Source organism: Tursiops truncatus, chromosome 16, assembly GCF_011762595.2.
Source record: "Tursiops truncatus isolate mTurTru1 chromosome 16, mTurTru1.mat.Y, whole genome shotgun sequence".
Taxonomy (NCBI): domain Eukaryota; kingdom Metazoa; phylum Chordata; class Mammalia; order Artiodactyla; family Delphinidae; genus Tursiops; species Tursiops truncatus.
The window spans coordinates 62,090,601-62,109,440 of NC_047049.1; the positions used below are offsets into that span (position 1 = coordinate 62,090,601).

At 52.7% G+C, this 18,840-nt stretch overlaps 1 protein-coding gene across 2 annotated transcripts in view; it reads right to left on the reverse strand.

Moving 5' to 3' along the window:
• The window catches only part of LOC101317944 (protein FAM241B), a 286,912-nt gene that overhangs the window by 263,832 nt on the left and 4,240 nt on the right, over positions 1–18,840 (reverse strand). For both annotated transcript variants that reach the window (XM_073793708.1, XM_033842211.2), the window contains one exon: positions 13,954–14,090. In XM_073793708.1, the coding sequence (XP_073649809.1) occupies positions 13,954–13,997 (44 nt within the window). In that variant the 5' untranslated portion in view covers positions 13,998–14,090. Of the gene's footprint in view, positions 1–13,953; positions 14,091–18,840 lie in introns of those variants that run through there.

The following is an 18,840-nucleotide window of genomic DNA, read 5'->3' on the forward strand; positions in this document are numbered from 1 at the left end:
CATGCCCCCAGAGGTCATTCTCTGAAGGGAAAGCTGGCCGCTGAGCTCTGCCTCTCCACTTCTTGTTCACTGGTCTTTGCTTGGACTTTCTCTAGCTCCTTCTGGGTATACGCTGGGGGCCAGGTGAGCTCTCAGTTTGTGTCTTTCTCTGAACAGTGCCAACCCGAGAGACCCCAAACACTCCATACCTCTCACCAGCCCTGGAGAGAGAAGCTGGAGCAGCCTGGGCCGAGGTGACCTGGCCCCGGTCCCCAGGGCAGCTGGGAAGGGAGGCTTCTGGAGCTATTCTGTTCCATTCCACCTCCTGCTGATGGATGTGTATCTACAGCTCTCCTGAGCCTGGGGCAGGCTGCACGGCTGTAACCTTGAGCTCAGCCCAAGAACCCCCCACGCTCAGAGCCAGGTGGTGGGCTAAGCTCGGCCCCCTTCTAGGTGTTTTCTTTCCCGACACCCACCCTCTTGTGGGAAGTGATTCCAGGGTCCAGGGCCCTGGGAGGCTGGATTCCAGGCTGCAGTTTCCACAGTTCCAGCAGGCAGAGCCCTCTCCCCTCAGAGAGCAGGATTCCTTGTGATTTAATGCCTGAATGTTTAGACCCTGGGCCAGTTTCATTCCTGCTGAAGCTGAGAAGCTGGACAGGGACAAGAGGAGACCCTGGGTACAGTGGATAGAGGGCAGGGGCACGCAGGACACTAGCGTTCCATCCAGCTCTGCCACGGCATAGCAGCGGGACGGGAGGAAGCCAGGCAACCCTCTGGGCCTCTGTTCTCTAGTCGGTCACATTAGAAGACTGGACCTGAGGGGCTTTCTTTGAGGTCCCTCCTTGCTCTGAGAGTCAACACTTTGAGGACTCAAGAAGATGGACTTTTTTCTTTTTCTTTTTTTGGCCATGCAGCATCTCAGTTCCCCAACCAGGGATTGAACCCGTGCCCCCTGCAGTGGAAGCGTGTAGTCCTAAGCACTAGATCGCCAGGGACTTCCCTGGACATATTTTAAAGCCAGCCCACTAAGACCAGAATTCTTCTGATTGGGAAGCAACCCTGACATGATACCCAGCCTCAACTAACATCCTATCATCTCAGCATCCCCAAGACTCCAGCAAAGGCCCGTATGACACCTTCATTCATCTTGCTTGGGGTCAGAAGCCAACTCTTGAGTGAGCGCCATGGGCAGAGGGAAGGAACGCTCTGGTTGACCAGGCTGGTCCCACCTGAACGGCCAGGAGTGAGCCGGCAGTGCGGGAGGCATAGCTCTCAGAGAGAAGTCAGGGGGAGGGGAGTCAAAGCTGCTCAGGCCATCATGACAACGAACATTCGCGCCGCACAGCCTCACTGACCACCCAAGAGGGGCCACCCCTCCTCTCTGGGGGCACAGAGCCCTCCACGTACCCCTCTATTGCAGCACGGCAGACGTGCCCACCTGCATCCTCTCTAAGGCAAGGGCTTCTCCGGGGGGGCCACACCCCCCTCTCTGGGGACACAGAGCCCTCCACGCACCCCTCTATCGCAGCACGGCAGACGTGCCCACCTGCATCCTCTCTAAGGCAAGAGCTTCTCCGGGGGGCCACCCCTCCGCTCTGGGGGCACAGAGCCCTCCACGCACCCCTCTATCGCAGCACGGCAGACGTGCCCACCTGCATCCTCTCTAAGGCAAGGGCTTCTCCGGGGGGCCACCCCTCCTCTCTGGGGGCACAGAGCCCTCCTCGCACCCCTCTATCGCAGCACGGCAGACGTGCCCACCTGCATCCTCTCTAAGGCAAGGGCTTCTCCGGGGGGCACACCTCATCCACCTGACTGTCCCAGCGCACTGCTGAGGATCTGGCACAGTCGCTGCTCGGCATGTGTTTGCTGGGTGACGACTCGAGTCAGAGGGCTCCAGAAAATAACGCTATGGAGTGTGCCCTAGAGCACATGCTTCAAGACCCATCTCCAGTGTCACCTTCTTCAGGGAGCAAGAGCCTCCATCACTTAGGACTTCGTGTTGGAAGTAACAACAGTGAAAGCTTTCTCAAATGGATTAAACAAAAAGGGAATGCAGTGTTCACCTAAGGTGGCAAGTTCAGAAGTAGAGTGGATCTCAGGACTGGTTTGACCCAGTGGCTCAAAAATGTCACCAAGGACCTAGTTTCTTTCTTTTGCCTCTCTGCCATTCATGATGCTATCTTTATCCTAAGGCCGACTTCCTGTGTGGTCTCAAGGTAGCTTCCAGAATCTCCCCCAAACCACAGACTTCTCTCTCAGATCCAGAGAGAGAGGGAGTAAGCAAGCAACTCTGCCTCAGCAATCCAGGGAAAATCCTGAGACTCACTCGGACGGACCACATGTCCACCCACCAACAAATCGTTGTGGCAGGGGACGGAACGTGCTGACTGGCTGACTCCCAACAGGGTCTCTTTCTTCCCGAAGCTACAGTGGAGTCCACTGTGTCCAGAGAACCTCATGAAGATTCTCTGAGCAGGCACGGTGGACGCCCAGTTGAAGACAGGTCCTGTCGGGAAAGCAGAAGGGCAGGTAGAGGCAACCATCGAAATCCCATCACACCTGCCCTAACTCTGCTCACCCTGAGGCTGAGCTCCCAAGAACGCTGTTTCCTGCTTTATCTCTACACTTATCACACTAGACTGTAAAGTAGATGTTTACCCATTTGTCTGCCACATGAGACCATGAACTTGCTGAAAGCAGCCACCACATCATAGCCTCCCCTAGGGCCTGTTTCAGGCCCTCACTCAGGGCTGCATACTCAACAGGTACTCAGCTTACATTTGTTCAGCGAAAAAGCTGTCCAGAGTAAAACTCTCATGAAACGGATGTCCCCCTGTCCAAAGAAGCCATAACAACTTCCTGTTTGTTTTAAAATAAGTGTGTGTAGTCTTTTCCTTGCATGATTTCTTAATGGGATCTCTTGCATCCGGAAGAATGACGCCCGTAATTCCAGGAAGCAGGTTTGTATGTGCCATGCCGCCTGTGCTTCCTGTTGCAGAGACAGGAGGGGCTGGCACACGGGTCCTCCAGGTGCCTGTTCCCCCGTTGGGGTGGCGGGTGGACATAAATGTGCCCACTCACTGGTCCAGTCACCACATCCATACACCAGAGGCGCTGGGATGGTCACAGGAAACCGGAGAGCTCAGAGCTCTGCACATCACAGGCCCGGACTGGGGGCTAAAAACGGCCTCAGGAAGACCAGCCATGGCGGATCAAAGAGTTCTTCCTGCTTTGGAGGAAACCCCCCAGCACATGAGCTCATCCCACGCTGCTCCCAGGAGGATTCCAGATCTCCAGATGGGAGGCAGGCTGGATGGCCAAACTGCCCTGTCTCCTTAGTTACGTTCTTTGTGTAATCCCTGCGGTTCCAGTTGTGACGGGAAAGCGGCATCTTCGCCCCCATCCCACCGGCCTTGCCAGGCCTGTCCCAAGGCCCAGGAGGACGGAAAGGACCAGGGTCCAGCTCCTAGCCTCTTCCAGCCCACCAAGCAAGGCCTCAAAATACAAGCGAGGATGCTCGGTCACGTGTCCAAGGGGACCTGGAGCTTATGAAGAGCCACTGCCCAGACCTCCCTCGTGTAAACCAGCTGTGTAAACCTGCCCCTCTGGGGCTGGTTGGCGGAAACTGGGTCAGAGCACAAGAAACTGTTAGGAACCGAGCAGCGTGCAGCCCCGAACAACACTCCTGCTCTTCCTCAAGGAAGCTGAAGCCTCCACCTAAGAGTCAACACATCTTCGTTTTGTTGCTTGGAAAGTATAGACAGGGAGGGGCACCGCGGTGTGAACCCCAAGGTGGGGGAAGCAAGCAAGGGCTGAGTCTGCGGGAGGCCAGCAGCTGGAGCGGGGGCTAGTGGAGTCAGGCTTCCAGCTCAGCACGCCCAGCCCAAGCACACCCCATCCCCACCCCCTTCAGAAACCCACACAGCCAGGGCCTGTCGGGCCTTGCATTTTTCCTTGGAAGATTCCTTGGTTCACTTTGCGTTTATCCTCATGGGTTGCCAACACCCAACACACACACACTCTCATAACACATAATCATGAAACACACACACAAGCCCTTTTTAAAGCTCTGTGGGTTCCCTTCCCTCCTTCCTAGTGTATACACATTCCTTTTAGACATTCCATAATTTTATGTGTTATGTATAAACATTATACATGTATTTTTATTCTGCCCTGTCTACCTAATATATCACATACAGTATAAACATAGTTTGACGTATAAACAATGTATAAACATTGTTTGATAGTACAGCTACTCTAAAAGAGAACAAGTGCAGAAGGCCATGTATTGTGGTCTGAGGGTAGGGGTGGAGGGAGACACGAGAAGCCTGGAAAGCCAAGTCCACAGAGCTTTAAGCATTGAACACACAGCACAGGAGGCACTCAGCGGCTCTGGCCTGGGGGACATCCCTTCGAGCACCCATTAAGCTCCTCTGGCCTCAGAGGAGGAGACAGACGGGGGCAGATCCCAGATCTACAGCTGGAGGGCAGAGGTTCCTTAAAGAAAAGAATGCAGAAATCCAAAAACAATAAATAGGTACAAAGGTGAAAACTTATTTAGAATGAGAAAATCAAAACAAATTACAAGTTTTAAAAAGCTGACGAACTCCACAAACATCACAAAACGCTATTCCAGACCAGCTTCTGCCTTTGCACAGTTCAAAGCTCATTTCCCTCCCCTCCACCTGCTCTGGGGCCTTTCACATCACCCCAGGAGGCACCTCTGTGCCAGGAACAGGGGGCGGCAAGAATGCACAGGAGCCTTCCCCACCCCAGGACGGCCAGCCACGAATGCCACAGCCATGGTGACATGTCTCCTTAAAGCCAGACAGACTCCCCCCAACTCCGTGTCCCTTGAGCCAGACCCCAGTGATGCCCTGACAGGCCTGCAAGTGTCAGGCAAAGTGAAGGGAGAACGCAGTGGTCTTAACAGATTGCAGTTAAATTATTTTATTTATGCAATTATTACAAATACCTGTGGCCATGGCGACACATCGCAAGGGTCCCTGCTGGGCCTGGGAAGGCTCTGGTGCACTGGGGCGCCCTGGGTTTGAAGCCTCATCAGCTTCTGGTGGCACCACCTCTGCTAGAGACCTTCACCCTTCACCCTTCACTTTGCCTGGTGGACTTTGTCACAGTATAAATGTCACTTCCTCCTGAACCCCAACCTACAATAGGGCCTTGCTATTCTCTCTCGCAGAACCCTGCTTTTCCCCTGTTGAGTATTTTTCATAATTTGTAGCTATATTTTTGTGTGTCTATTGATTGGTGTCTGTCTCTCCCAGCAGATGTCATGTCCCAGAGGGCAGGGACCACATCTGTCCTGTCTACTGTGTGTCCCCAAAGTCTAGTACCCACTAGGCCACTATCCACAATGACAAGGAGAGTAAACAGCGTGCCGCCGCGCGGTACACTGTGTGGTGCCAGAGTGCCAAGCACCAAGGTGCTAATGAGCTCCTTCCTCTGCTCTCTGCCGGCTGAGTTACCCCTTCCCAGCAGCTAACTGCCTGCTAAGTCCAAGCAATGCTCAGAGATGCACAAGGCCTAAAATAAAACAAGAGAAAGGAGGAAACGATACCAGGGGAGGTTATGGGGACTCATCCACGGAGTATCACACCTCATATACTGTTTATTAAGGACATGAAAAATATCACACAAAATGTGAAAACACAAAAACAGTGTGTTTTGTGTGTGTGTGGGGTTGGTTTCTTGTTTTCTTTTGTTTCGTTTTTTGGGGAGATTTTTTTGTTTTGTTTTGTTTTGTCTTAGAGAAGGACAGCTTGACTGCTTTGCCAGGCAAAGAGGGACATAGCGGGCTCCTGCTGTCGAAAACTATGTGTACTTTGTGTGTGTTTTGTTTTGAAAAAAAATCAGAAAATTCTGGAAGGCTCAAAAGGAGGCAAGACAGACACACAAGATGGAACGGGTTAAACCTTTTTTGTCACACAAGAAACACATTACATCACAGATCCTCCTCGATTTACACAATGAAGTTACGTCCAGATAAACCCATTGTGAGTGGAGAATGCATTTAATACACCTAACCTGCCGCACATCATACAACAGCTTAGCTAGCCCACCTTAAACATGCTCAGAACACTGACGGGAGCCTACAGTTGGGCAGAATCGTCTAATAGCAAGCCTATTTTAAAGTGTTGAATCTCTCATGTAATTTATTGAACACTCTACTGAAAGTGAAAAGCAGAATGGCTGCGTGGGTACAGAATGGTTGTAAGAGTGTCAGCTGTTTATCCCCGTGACGGCATGGCTGTTGGAGCTGCAGCGCTGCTGCCCAGCATCACATATCGCTAACCCGGGAAAAGATCAAAATTCAAGATTCAAAGTTCAGTTTCGACTAAATGTGTTATCGCTTTTGCACCATTGTGAAGTTGAAAAATCGTTAAGTTGAACCATTGTAAGTTGGGGACCATCTGTATATGAATATTTCCTAGAAATATGAAATTAGGCTAGAAAACAGACTGGCCAAAGAAATAAGAGAGGAAGAAAGATTGAGGGATGGAGAGAGGGAGGAAAGGAAGGAAGGAGGAAGGATGGAGGAAAACAGGGAAGGAAGGAATGAATCATTAAGACCTCAAAATTAGGCAAAATGAGACAAGTTACCTAAAAGACTGTAACGATTCTCAGCCTGAGCTAAAACTGGCTTGTCACATCTGCAGTGAAGTACACCTGATTACAGAACTTTCAGGGTGCACCACCAGTACCTGTGCCGTGCAGTGAGTTGGTTTTAGGGAGGGGGACCAGAGCTGGCCACCAGCCCTCACCCAACACCCCAGAAAGGGCTCCTGCCTGCACTCAACAGGACTAAGGGAGGTCTGGCCATCACACACTCAGAGGACAATCCAGGAGCCTCCAGGAGTGGAGGACTGATACACCTTCGTGTCCCCCAGATCTGTTTCCATGGTGACAGAACCCCTCATGCCTTGTAAACCAGGAGGGGAAGCAGAGCAAGCTCTCCTCCTCCCCGCCCCCAGCCCCTCTGCCCCCTCCAGTAGGTCCTTTGTCTACAGCTGTGTCTGTAAACACCTCTCTGCACACCCCCTCCTCTAGCCCCCGCTTCTCCTGTCTGCAGTGTAGCACATATTCCCCACCCCCCAACTGATCTATTTGGGGAGAATGGGGGAAAACGACTCTTTAATTTCCTGCCTTCATTAATTATTGTAATGGCTTTCAACTTGGGGGAGGGAGGGGGCACAACGCACCTAATATGTTTTTATGTCGACAAACACATTCTCTCCTTGGCAGAGAAAGAGGCCTGCTTGGGGTTTGGGGATGTGGAGTGATTTACAAGGAACATTAACACCAGAGAAATTCTCCTGCTACAGATTCATGGGCTGGCTTTCTGTGTTGACTTGAACTCTCACCCTCACCCTCTCCCTCTCCCCTTAAGATCCCTGTCTCTTCGCCTCACTTTTCCCCCATCCTAATACTCTTCTTCTCTCTCTTAATCCACCTCTTTTCCCCCATGTTCACATCCCTCTTTTCCCCACCACATCCCTCTTGCTGCCTCTCGCCTTCTCGCCAAAGCTGAGGACTCTTGGGGAACATGGCTGATGAGCGGAAGCTCTCAGGCTGACATCATTCGCTGCAAGCAATGGGGCCAGCGTACTGAAGGGCGCTGTGGGCAGGAAAGGTGGGAACCGGGTCTGCTTTGCCCTGTTTCTCTGTGGAGACCCCTCACCCCAGCCTCTAGCCGTGTCTTACTCTCCCCATTAGAACGGGAGAAGGTTACCAGGGGAACCCTGAGTAAACAGAATGCTCTCCAGGCCTTTGTGGCCCTGGGCGGGAAAGCCCACTGGAGAAGTCTTCCAGGTCTGCCATCAGTGGGAAAAAGCCCATTTGGGTTGGCAGAATTTCTGGAGAGAAGGAACGAGATGAAGCTAAGAAAAACAGTTCCACAAATCACTCTTCAGTGAGGTGAGTCTCCACAGCAACCTGCCCAGGGCTGAGAACCACAGAGGCAGGAGATGCACTGTTGCCATGGAAACCACATCCTAGAAACCCACTGGCATTGGTCCCTGTTTGCGTTTGCAGATAAGGTGCTGGGGGCAGGGGCTAGACCTGCAGGGTGCCTCAGAGGAACAGGATGCAGGAGAGAGGGAGAAAAGAGGGGAGAGAGACGAGGGGCAGGAAAGAGAGGCAAGAGGGGAGAGCAGATGGAGAGAAGAGAGAGAGAGGGTGATAGAAGGAAGGAGGGAGGAGAGGAAGGTTCTAGGAACCAGACAGCCTCTCAGGGGGATCCTGAGTTCTCTGGGCTTTGCCCAGAAGAGAAGGAAGCGCCCTGTGCACTGAGTATGGGCATGTACAAGTGAGCTGAGGGGAAGGGGACTGAGCTGAAGCCCAGGCTGAACCTCACGTCAGCCGAGGCACCCACTTGTCCTCATTGCTTTTACTCCATCATTGCTCAAAATGAGTAAATGAAGCACACCCTGGGGCGCCTGCTCACTGACCACAGAACAACCCCCCAAAGGGTCTGGAACCAGAGGAACCCCACGTGGGGCCTCCTGTCCCTCCTCCCCCAGGGTGCCCAAGCACAGGGGTTCCAGAGGGAAGGTGATTGGAAGTGGCCCCAAAGCCAGCCTCTTCCCTGATTACTCCCAGACACGGGTCTGTGGTTCCCTTTTTCTGGGAGTTAAGTGGCCACTGGGTGCCTAGCGCCACCTGCTGGTGACCACTGGGAGCAAGACAGCAGTGACTAGAATTGGCCGAGCCCACTGTTGCCCCCACCACTGAGCCTCAGCAACCTCTTCAAGCCAGGGGTGAAACTGGTACCCTCCTCCACGCCCCCTCGGACGGCCTGTGGGCCAGATGAACTCTTCAGTCAAATGAGCCACAGTCGCATTCGGTGTCTGATCTTGGCAAGTCAATTCCCTCTCTGGGCTCCCACGTCCCATCTGTGCAATGAAGGTCTAGAAGGGCTCTTTATGGCTTGGATACTCTGATTCCTTGACTCAAGCCAGAATTTAGCCCCTATCTGGAATATTTCTTTAAGTCTGAGGGGAGATACCAGAACCCCTCCCCCAATGTACTGTTCCTTGGACTGGGGGCTCTGTAAGCCCCACGTGGTTCAAGGGCAGCCTGGAAGGCACCAGAGTTTCCCCGTCACCCTCCCTTTATCAAGTGGGCCCCGCTGAGAGGGAAGCAAAAGCTTAAGCACCGTAACACACAGCACCCACTACAAGACATGTCCCAGGCCCTGCAATCCCACCTACCCCTCCTCTGTAGTCTGAGAAAGCTCCCGGGTCCACAAAGGCTCCTAAAAAGCTGTTAGAGGGGAAGGAAAGCTGGGGAACCAGCATGCTCCCAATCAGTGTTGGTGCCTACCACATCTGCAGGAGAGATGCCACTTTGGGACACGGTGCCAAATGCAGAAGGCTTCCTGAGCCCCTGTGATGGCATCAGTGCCTGCTGAGCTGTCTGCTGCAACCGAGAGAGCCAGGGCTGCCGTGGGGGAGGTCTGGAGGCAATGGTGGCTCCCCAGAAAGGCAGGAAGTGAGTGAATACAGGACTCGCGTCAGGAGAGCCAAGTCCAAATCACAGCTTTCACGTTTAGTAGTTCCATGACCTGGTGCCATTTTCCCATTTGCCAACCGTAGGTAACAGCAGTATCTACCTCCCAGAGTTCTGGTGAGGATTAAAATGAGATAATGCATGGGAAGCCCTTAGCACAGGGCCTGGCCCATAGCAGCACTCATCATTACAGACTCAATTCAGAAACTCTGGATTTGGACCAGGCCAACTCTGACTCATCATAATATTAACAACATGTAAAAAGTTCCTCCCATTAATAACTATTCGTGGAGCACCTACTATGTGCCAGGCACAGTGCTGCACAACAGGGCTAGAGCAACAGAGGAGACAGACATGATGCCAGACTTCATGGAGTTTCTAGTCTGGTGAGAGGTAAGGGAGAGTGGTAGACGGTCATCAAACAAATAGACACAAAGAATAAATTACTCTCCATTCTGAAAGGGAAGCAAAAGTGCCAAGGGAGCATATGACTGGAGAGATGACCTGATCTGGGTGGTTAGGGATGATTAATCTTTGCCTCTCCCTCCTTCATGCTGACTGGAATGAGGACATGATGGCTGGAGCTTAGCAACCATGTTGGACCATGAGGCAGGGCTGCTGGATAAGAGGGACCTACATGCCTGATGACTTTGTGAAGGTGTCCAAACCCTCTCTGTATTGTCTAATTCTGATGTTTTTATTCATTTTCTTGACAGAAAATGATTTTAATCTTCTTTAAGAACAGTATTTTTTAGTTTTTAATTGTCCTTATCCTCAAAAAGCTCTGAACCACTGGACTGGGATCAGTAATGAACATGCTGCCTCTTCATTAGACTGTAAGAATGTTGGGGGCAGAGGGAGTCTCCAGCCCAGGGCTTTCTTCATAGGAGAGTGTTTGTAGAGTTTTGTTGAGTGGGAAGGAGTTAACAAGAGACAAAAATCATGGACAGATAAATTGAAGCTGGATGTAAATCTGGGGCGAGAAACCCAAACCATTTCAAGCAGTGTCTGAGGACAGAGCGAAAGGAAGGCGGCACAGAGAAATTCAGCAGCCAAGGACAGGACCTAGCAGAACAAGAGCTGAAGGACTTGAACCCAGGGAAAGAACTGACCGCCAGAACAAAATACTTTTGGGGTGTTAGAGGGCTCCTCAGGGATGGCTTGAAGTTGACCCTGACCTTGAATATCATGTCTAGGGAAGACAGCAGAGACCTGGGTTTAAATCCTGCTGTGTCGCTTACTAGCTGGATGAGTTTAGATAACTTGCTTGGCCTCTCTGAGTTTCCGTTTACTCATAGAACAGTAAAAATAGATGGTATGATATGTATGAACTCCCCCCGCCGGACCCCCGCGTCACTGCCTGGCATGTGGCACCCAATCAATCGTAATGATGTCCAACAATCTTTCAGCTGCTGTGGCGGATGGACTTTCAGGTGGCCACGTGATCTGGCCTCCTGATGTTCATGTTTTTCTGGGATCCCCTCCCCTCGAGTGTAGGTGGGCCCTGGGACTTGCTTCTAACCCACAGAGTGCGGCACAGGTGACCGGATGTCTCTCCCATGATTGTATTACATTATGTAAGACTCGGTCTTGCTGGTGGACTTGCTTAAGAGTCTCTCTCCATTGCTGGCTTTGAAGAAAGAGCTGCCACGAGTCTTCCAGTGGCAAGAAAGTGCGGTCTGCCAATAAATACCCCGAAGAGCTTGAAAGCGAACTGTTCCCAGTCGAGCCTCTAGATGAGAACCCAGTCCTGGGGTTCCTGTTTGCAGCCTTGCAGAAGACCTGGCTAAGCCATGCCCAGAAACTGAAGTGATAAACATGTTGCTTAAGTGCTAAGTGTTTGGTAATTTGTCACATGCAGAGAAAGGGAATACAGGTGCTATATCAAGAGTATTTTACGCAGTATTTAAGGAATGTATCACTTTACTTTCGTCAGCACATCAACTCTAATAGGGGGTATTATTACCCCTACTTACAGAGAGGAAACAGGCTTGATTTGCCAAGGTCACACGGCAACTGGGGAAGAGGGAGCTGTGACACAGGCGCTAGAGACTACACAGTGAAGAGCCCTGTGACTGGCCTGCTGGCAGCATTAGCTTCACCCTGCACAGTGCTGTGCAGCTACATGAAGGCCTTTAGGCAAATGCTCTCTGCCCAGTTCTCCACAGACCCCACCCCTCCCTATAGCCTGGTCCCCAGCTGTTTCACATGGTTCTCTCAGCCACCTGCCAGGCTCCTGAAGGCATTTGAGTCTCCAACCCCGTATAACTAGGGCACTGGGAGTTAGAGGCCACATACAGCAGGTCCTGTTTCCTCAAGGGTTTGGGAGCAAAGGGCAAGAGCCGAACTACCCGGGGAATGGCGCAGAGAAAACAAGGTAGCAAGCATCCCCAGCGCAGTTCCCTTCCTGAGCTGTGAGGCCACAGTGCATCATTTTCATGACATCTGTGTATGGTGACGTCAGGGTCACTGCACCCTCCACACCCCAGGGCTGGGCCTGGTTTAAGGACCCCACCCCAGGGAGCAGCGCAGCAGAAGGATAGGGATGCATGGAGACTACAGCCTTAGAGGGGACCCTCAGCTCCCGAGGCAGGGGCAGCGAAGGGGCCAGGGGACTCGGGGAGTCCTCATCTGGTGGTCTCTACGGGAGGGTTACTGCTTCATTTAGAGAAACACAGGGACACAGGCAGACAGCACAACAAGCCCCAGGAGCCCTGACTCAGGGCTGCACTTACACTGTTGACCCAGGTTCTTTCCTTCCTTCCTTCTTCCCTCCCTCCTGCCCTCCTTCCCTATTTCCTCCCTCCCTCTCTTTCAACCACTTGTGCTGGGGGTGGACAAGGGGGGACTGTCTGTATTTATAACTTGAGAATTAAGGCCAAGTTCACAGGTGATAGTTTTTTTTTTCCCGATCCACCGGAAGTCACAGGATCCACCCAGCCAAGGCAGGAAGGGTGAGCTCTGCCCTTGGGTCGCCCTTCTCCTTTCAGTTCGGCTGGTCGCTTGTACCTTCTCATGCAATTCACTCAATGATCCCTAAGCTCTGATTAGGGCCCAGCCTTCATCAGGGGCTGGGAGTACAGAAAAGAACCAAGTAGTGTGTGAAAGGACAGGCACCACAGACCCCACTCCCCATGGCGAGAGAGCCTTCTGCCAGAAGCAAGTCTGGCCAGCCCAGCCCGGCTTCCAGGGCTGGACCCCACACTGCAAGTTTTAAAGCTGCCCACCCAGGTGAATCTATTGTGCGGCAGGGGTTGAGAATCACTGTCACAGGGAAGGGAACACTCTGTCTCAGGCATCTGTGGTTGCCTTGTCCCTTCCCTTGCGGAAAGCATCTGGATTTTAGTCACTTCATCAGAAGAAGATGGTTTCTCAGGATTAGGTGAGCTCAAAGTTGCAAAAGAAACATCTCCCCTAGGCTGCAGCGGGCTCTAGCCCAGGCCAGTGCCTCAGAGGCAAACTTCGTAGCTGCTGTATACTGGTAACTGCCATATTGGAAATGTTCTCAGTTATTTTTCTCCTGAAATTTCAAAAGCAAATTACATTCTGAACACTGTTGGCTAAGGACAGCCAGTTTTCACCAATGAGCACTGCAGGAAGGGATCCAATACAAACCATCACCACGGCACGCTGCTACACACCAGGTACTATATACGTCTACCGTCTGGACCTCACAACAGCCCTAAATGACACCTTCTCCCCATTTCACAGATGAGGAAGCTGAGGCACACAACTAGCAAGTGGGAGATCTGACTCCCTTACTCCTTGCCTCCTATGTAAAAGACAAGCACTACACAAGGGACACTGTGTCCTGAATGACACCAGATCACAAAATCACATTCATCAAAGGAAACTGGGCAGAATGAAGACAGGTGAGTGTGGAAGTGCTGGTGGGCACTGCACTGGGCGGGCTGCACTAGACACAGCTCCCCCCAGACCCAATCTAGAGAGAGCCCAGCCTTAGAGAACAAGTGAGTCTCTCCCGCTGGGGCCACCTCCGTGATGACAGCAATCCTGGACTAGAAAATCACCCAGTGTGAGACTTCTCATTCCAACTCCTACCCTGGAGGCTTAAGTACCAGGGGCTCTTCTTCAAAACAGGCCCAAGGCCCTTGGTGACAGAGTCTCTTCCTGGGGGCCGCGGCCACCCTGCACCCTCCCCTCTCCCCTCCCCTAGGGGTCCCAGCCCAGATCTGCCATCTCTGTACAACCACGTGTGAGTTGCTTTAACCTCTCCAAGCCTCAGAGTCGCCATCCGTGAAAAAGGAAAAGACGTCTATTTTTCTTTGCGGGAGGATGAAACGAGACAAGAGTCTTACCCCAGGATGAGACCATAGTAAATTAATTCCAGTGGAATCGCATGTACTCTCCACGAGAAACCCGAGTTCTGCTATCACGGAAATGCAAGGCAATCGTAAGCCTGGGCTGGCTGAGCGGAGCACTCACCTGGGCCAGGAGGAAGGATGAGTCGATGGAGGGATAGAGATCATGCTCCTGCAGAGACATTCCACCAGGTGGCGCCATGGTACATTCACAGCCCTTCAGGCCAACACACCAGGATCGCTGGGGTCTCCAGGGTCTTCCTGCACAAGAACAAGACTTCATTCAGTCAGAGCTAAAGAAAGCCTGAGGCTGTGTCATTCTTCACAGCTTCCCTCCATCTCCTTCATCTAGATCTTCATCAAAAGTGTGGTGGGAAGGGGGTGGGGGCACAGGGACAGTGACAGTGGCAATGCCAGGCCATGTCAGCAGCAAAGTCCACCAAGCACCTACTATGGGCAAGGCCCTCTGGCAGGTATTGTCGAGTTTCAGAGCTGAGAGGGGCCTTCAAGGAAATCCACCTTTGCCCCTTTGTTTTTCCAGAATGGAAGGAGGCCAGGGGAGGGTCACGCCTGTCTGTTAGAGGTGGTGGAGAGGCCTGCCAGGCTCACCTTACGGTGCAGCCTGACTCAGGAGGACAGGTTTCAGGTGAGGCCACCACGCCTCCTCCCCTCCTCCTTGCTAAGCTGAGCCAGACAAAGCCAGGGGAAGACAGGAAAGGCATCCCATCCGACTGCAAAGGGAACAGAGAAAATGAACTGGGTGTGACTTCCTAGGCTATTCCTGCCTCTCCTGGGACACAAGACACTCTTCCTGAATGTCTGCTGAACAGACTGCAGACCTAGGACCAAGTTTAAACCATCCAGGGAGCTTCCTCCTCCAGCCCTGAAGAAGGGGGACATTTCTCTCAGGGTCCCCTCATTTCAGAGAAACAGCCCCATGGAGTGGTTCAAGGTCAGTGCTGCAAGGCCCTTGGGGGTCAACTGGGTCAACCCCCTGTGGTACAGATGATTCCGTTGAGAGCAAATGAGGGTCAACAACTCACCTCAATACCAAAACTCTACAGAATGAGGCAGCTTTCTATGCACTAATATGAAATGTGTCCAGGATACTGTTAACGTAAAAAAGAGAGGGCAGAAAACGTGTCTAATTTTCCATTATTTATATTAAAAAAGACAAAATTAGTATATTTGTGTTTGCACATAATTGCATAAATAAGTTCTGGAAGGATTTAAAAGATGCTAAAAACAGTAGTTATAGGGTTGGAGGGGGGATGCATGGATGGATGGATGGGACAGGGGAGGGAGGGAGACTTTGTCCGTATGCATTTGTACATCACTTGATCTTTGAACCACGCAAATGAATTCTGTTTCAAAGACTAAATTTTAAAAACAGTTTGCCCAAGATCATACAGTGTTTCCCACAGTTGTAGGTAGGATGCTTTCACATGGTAAGATGCTTTCACGTGAAATGATCTGGGGTGCACAAGGTGACTGTAAGCAACTCACAAACACAGCACTGAATCATTCAGTGAGAAAGCCATTCCCTTTTCATTTCTCTTCACTCTTCTGAATCCGTCAGGGGGAATGCCTCAGTGAGATGCTAGTAGGTCTTTAATACCTTTCTAAATCCTGGTAAACTGCCTTTTTAACAAAGAAAAAAGGCATCAGGCTTAGAGCCTTGGTTGACAGCGGCAGCTAGCTAAAGGGTGAAAATGGAATCATGTTATTTTCTCTACACTCAATTCACTTGTACTAATATCTACAAGGAATGGCAAGTAACATTGGTCTTCAATTTGCAATAGCAATATGAGTCTTCCTTTTGGAAATATTTTAAGTAAATTGTATGTTGCTCTAAAGAAAACTATTACATAAACCCTAATGCCATTGCTTTGTGAATATGGTATTATCAAGTGCTAACCTTGCACCAGAAACTGCTAAGTGCTTCCCATGAATTAATATACTGACCCTCCCATCCCTGGGAGGTGCAGATGAGGACACAGAGAGGCAGGGAGAATGTGGACCTTGCCCAAGGTCACTGGCTGACTGGAGGTGGAGCTGGAATTTGAACCCAGGCATCCAGCCTCCTGTAGGGCCCAACACCGGAGGGACTAAAAGCTGGTGGCCCAGTGAATGCAGACCAGCCCTCCCCCCTCCAGCCGTTGGCAGCCTGCACTTTAGGTAGTTGCCCTAAAGGCTCAGCCTCATTTGGGTCCCTAAAGCCAAATGGTTTCAGCTCTCCCTCCACCCCCTAACCAAAGGATTATAGAGACAGACAGACACACACACACACACACACACACACACACACACAGACACACACACACACACACACACACACACACACACACAGACACACGCGCACGCGCGCGCGCGCCCTCTGCAATTCCACTGAAGCACTCCATCTGCTTCCTGAACTTTTTCGCTCTGTGGGGTCCCAGGCAGCAGCACAAGGAGGGCTAAGCTCTGCTTCTCCCACCGTCGTGCCCTGCTAGACAGGTTGCAGGCTTCTCTCTCCATCTAGTTTTGGGGGAAAAGCCCTCTGCCTCCCTCACCCTCACCTGTACCATCCTTCAGGGACCCTACATGAGGTAACTGGATTTCTCCCCTTGCCATTTTGCTGTGAAACGTCATGCATTCAGGAAAGCAGGGAAGAGGGCTGCACCCTATTCAATGGCTGTGGCCCAGAGCTGGAAAGCTAGGGAGGCCACCCAGCCGGGCAGCTGCAGCCAGCATCCTCACACCCACCCTGTGCCTTCCGCCCTCACAGAGCTGATCTAGTGGTCACAATGGGTCCCAGCAGGTAGTGAGGCCTGTTCCTGCCCTGTTTCTCTCCTCTCTCTGGGCCACAGGCACCCTCTGCACAGTCAGGAGATGAACTACCCCTCACTCACAACCCTCCATCAGAATCACTTGGAGGGCTTTGTAAGAGGAAGGCTCTGGAGCACATCCCTCAGCGCTTCTGAGAAACTCTATGGTGAGGCCTGGGAATCTGCGCCTGAAACAAGTCTGGAGGTGATGCTGACATATACCAAAGGTGAACAGAGGCGTGGTCGAACATGTGGGCTTGGCCTCAGTCTGCATCCTAGCTCCACCCCCTACTCACCTGGGGGTGGGAGGGGTGCGGGAGTCCTGGGGGCGAGTTATAAATGCTCTACAGTGTGCTCAGCAGTGAAATGAGGAGGACAGTGATTGTACCTCGATCATAAAGTTCTAGTGACAATTAAATGACACCAAGTGCTTAGCATAGTGTCAGACACACAGCACACTTGGCAAATTCCTCCTGTCCTGACACTCGAGACCTGCAACAAGCCCCTCAGCTTCCAGGGGTGAGAGAAGCAGCTGCATTTCTTCTCCAACGGGAGAAGGTGGGTGGATGGTGACAGCTGGGGGTCCTAGGAGCTTGGGACATGGCGGCTGCTCTGGCTAAGCCCACAGCACGGGAGCTGTGGTCCAAGGCAGAGCATCCGAGGAGGAGGTGCCGGAGCTGGAGCAGTCCTCCCCATGCCCTCTGTCCATCTCCCTCACCCACTGCACTGAGGGTGATCCCTGAGGCTCCGGACGGCAGGACGGACCCAGAGGGACCATCACCCCTCCTTAGAGATGAGGAACAAGGCCCTAGAGACTGAGTGAGCTGTCCAAGGTCATGGACCCACAAAGGAGAGCAGGGCCTGCAAGCTTCCTCCAGGGTCCAGCCGGCCAGGGTTGGGGGGTCTTCTCTGCCCTCAAGGTCAGGTGTCCTTGGGCAGAGGCTCTGACCACCACACCAGGGTTTTTCCTCAACTCACAGAGCCAGAGTCCCCAGTCAGGGAGCCCAAGTCCCTGCCTCTGCCAAAAGGCCCAGGAAGAGCCCTGGAGGTAGCAAATCATGTAGCTCTCTCTCAGGCGCAGCATCTCTTCTGGGGATATGGAACTGTGGTCCCCACCGGCAGGCTAGCTGGAGGGCGGGGAGGGGTAGAGCGTGCAAAGCAAAGGGCTTGGAACTTGCGGAAGGAAGGGCCCAGGAGGCCGCTCGTCCTGGGAGATGGAGTAGCAACACACAGTCGGACCCCAGCAGCTCCTCACCAGGTGGCCCCAACCAGGGAGTCAAACAACCCCATGGGGAGTGGGAGTTATTTCCAGCCCCATGGAGGCGGCGAAGGCCTGGTGTGAACCCCGCTGTGGCTCACGAGGCAGCCAGGCCGCAAATCCAACCTGACACGGAGACACAGGGCTCCGAGGATTAGCCCTAGAGATTAGCAGAAACCTCCCTTGAAATCTGCCCCCAAGGTGGCCCAGTCTGGGGGGTCCCGTCACGCAGCAGGTAGGGTGGGGAGGGGGGGGCAGAGGAGGCAGGGCCCACCTTCCTCAGCAAGCCTCCAGCTAGGATGCACACTAGGCCAAGGTGGCCCTTGGCCTCTCTCAGGGGCCCGTCGGGCTCTGCATCTGGCCACCCAGCCAGGCAACAAGCCTCTACCTGCTCAGAACATGCCTGCACCATGATTTCTGAGCGCAGGCGGGCGAGAGCCCACTGAAGGGCATTCACACAAGAGGTAGAGACGCGGCCCCCAGACGGCTTATAGCAGCTCCACAGGCTGCACAACCCCAGGAGGCGCCTTCCCTCAGCACGCTGCTTCTGCCGAGGCAGACTTTCGGACCCTGGACCTTGAGAAGTGAGGCAGAGCATTGCTTAGCAAACTGCCCAGAGCCCGAGGGGGCATAGGGAAGGTTGGTTGAGGAAAGGAGGGTCGAGAGGTGGGCCCCTGGGCCCTCGCCCCGGGCCACTTCAACCAGCGCAGCTCTGTTGGGTCTGTGTCATGGGTGTCGAGCTCAATCAACAAAAAGCACTTCTTTCTTGAACAACTCACTTCGTCCGAGCCCCCAGCTGCTTCCCTTAGGCTGGCTAACAAGTCCCTGGGGCGGTGCCCAGGGCTCCTCCTGCCCCCCAGGGCCTGCCCCAGTCTGTCTCCTAGTCAGAAGCAGGAAGGAAAGCCCTGCCTTCTCTAAAGCACCCTCAATTCTCCTCAAAGGCCTC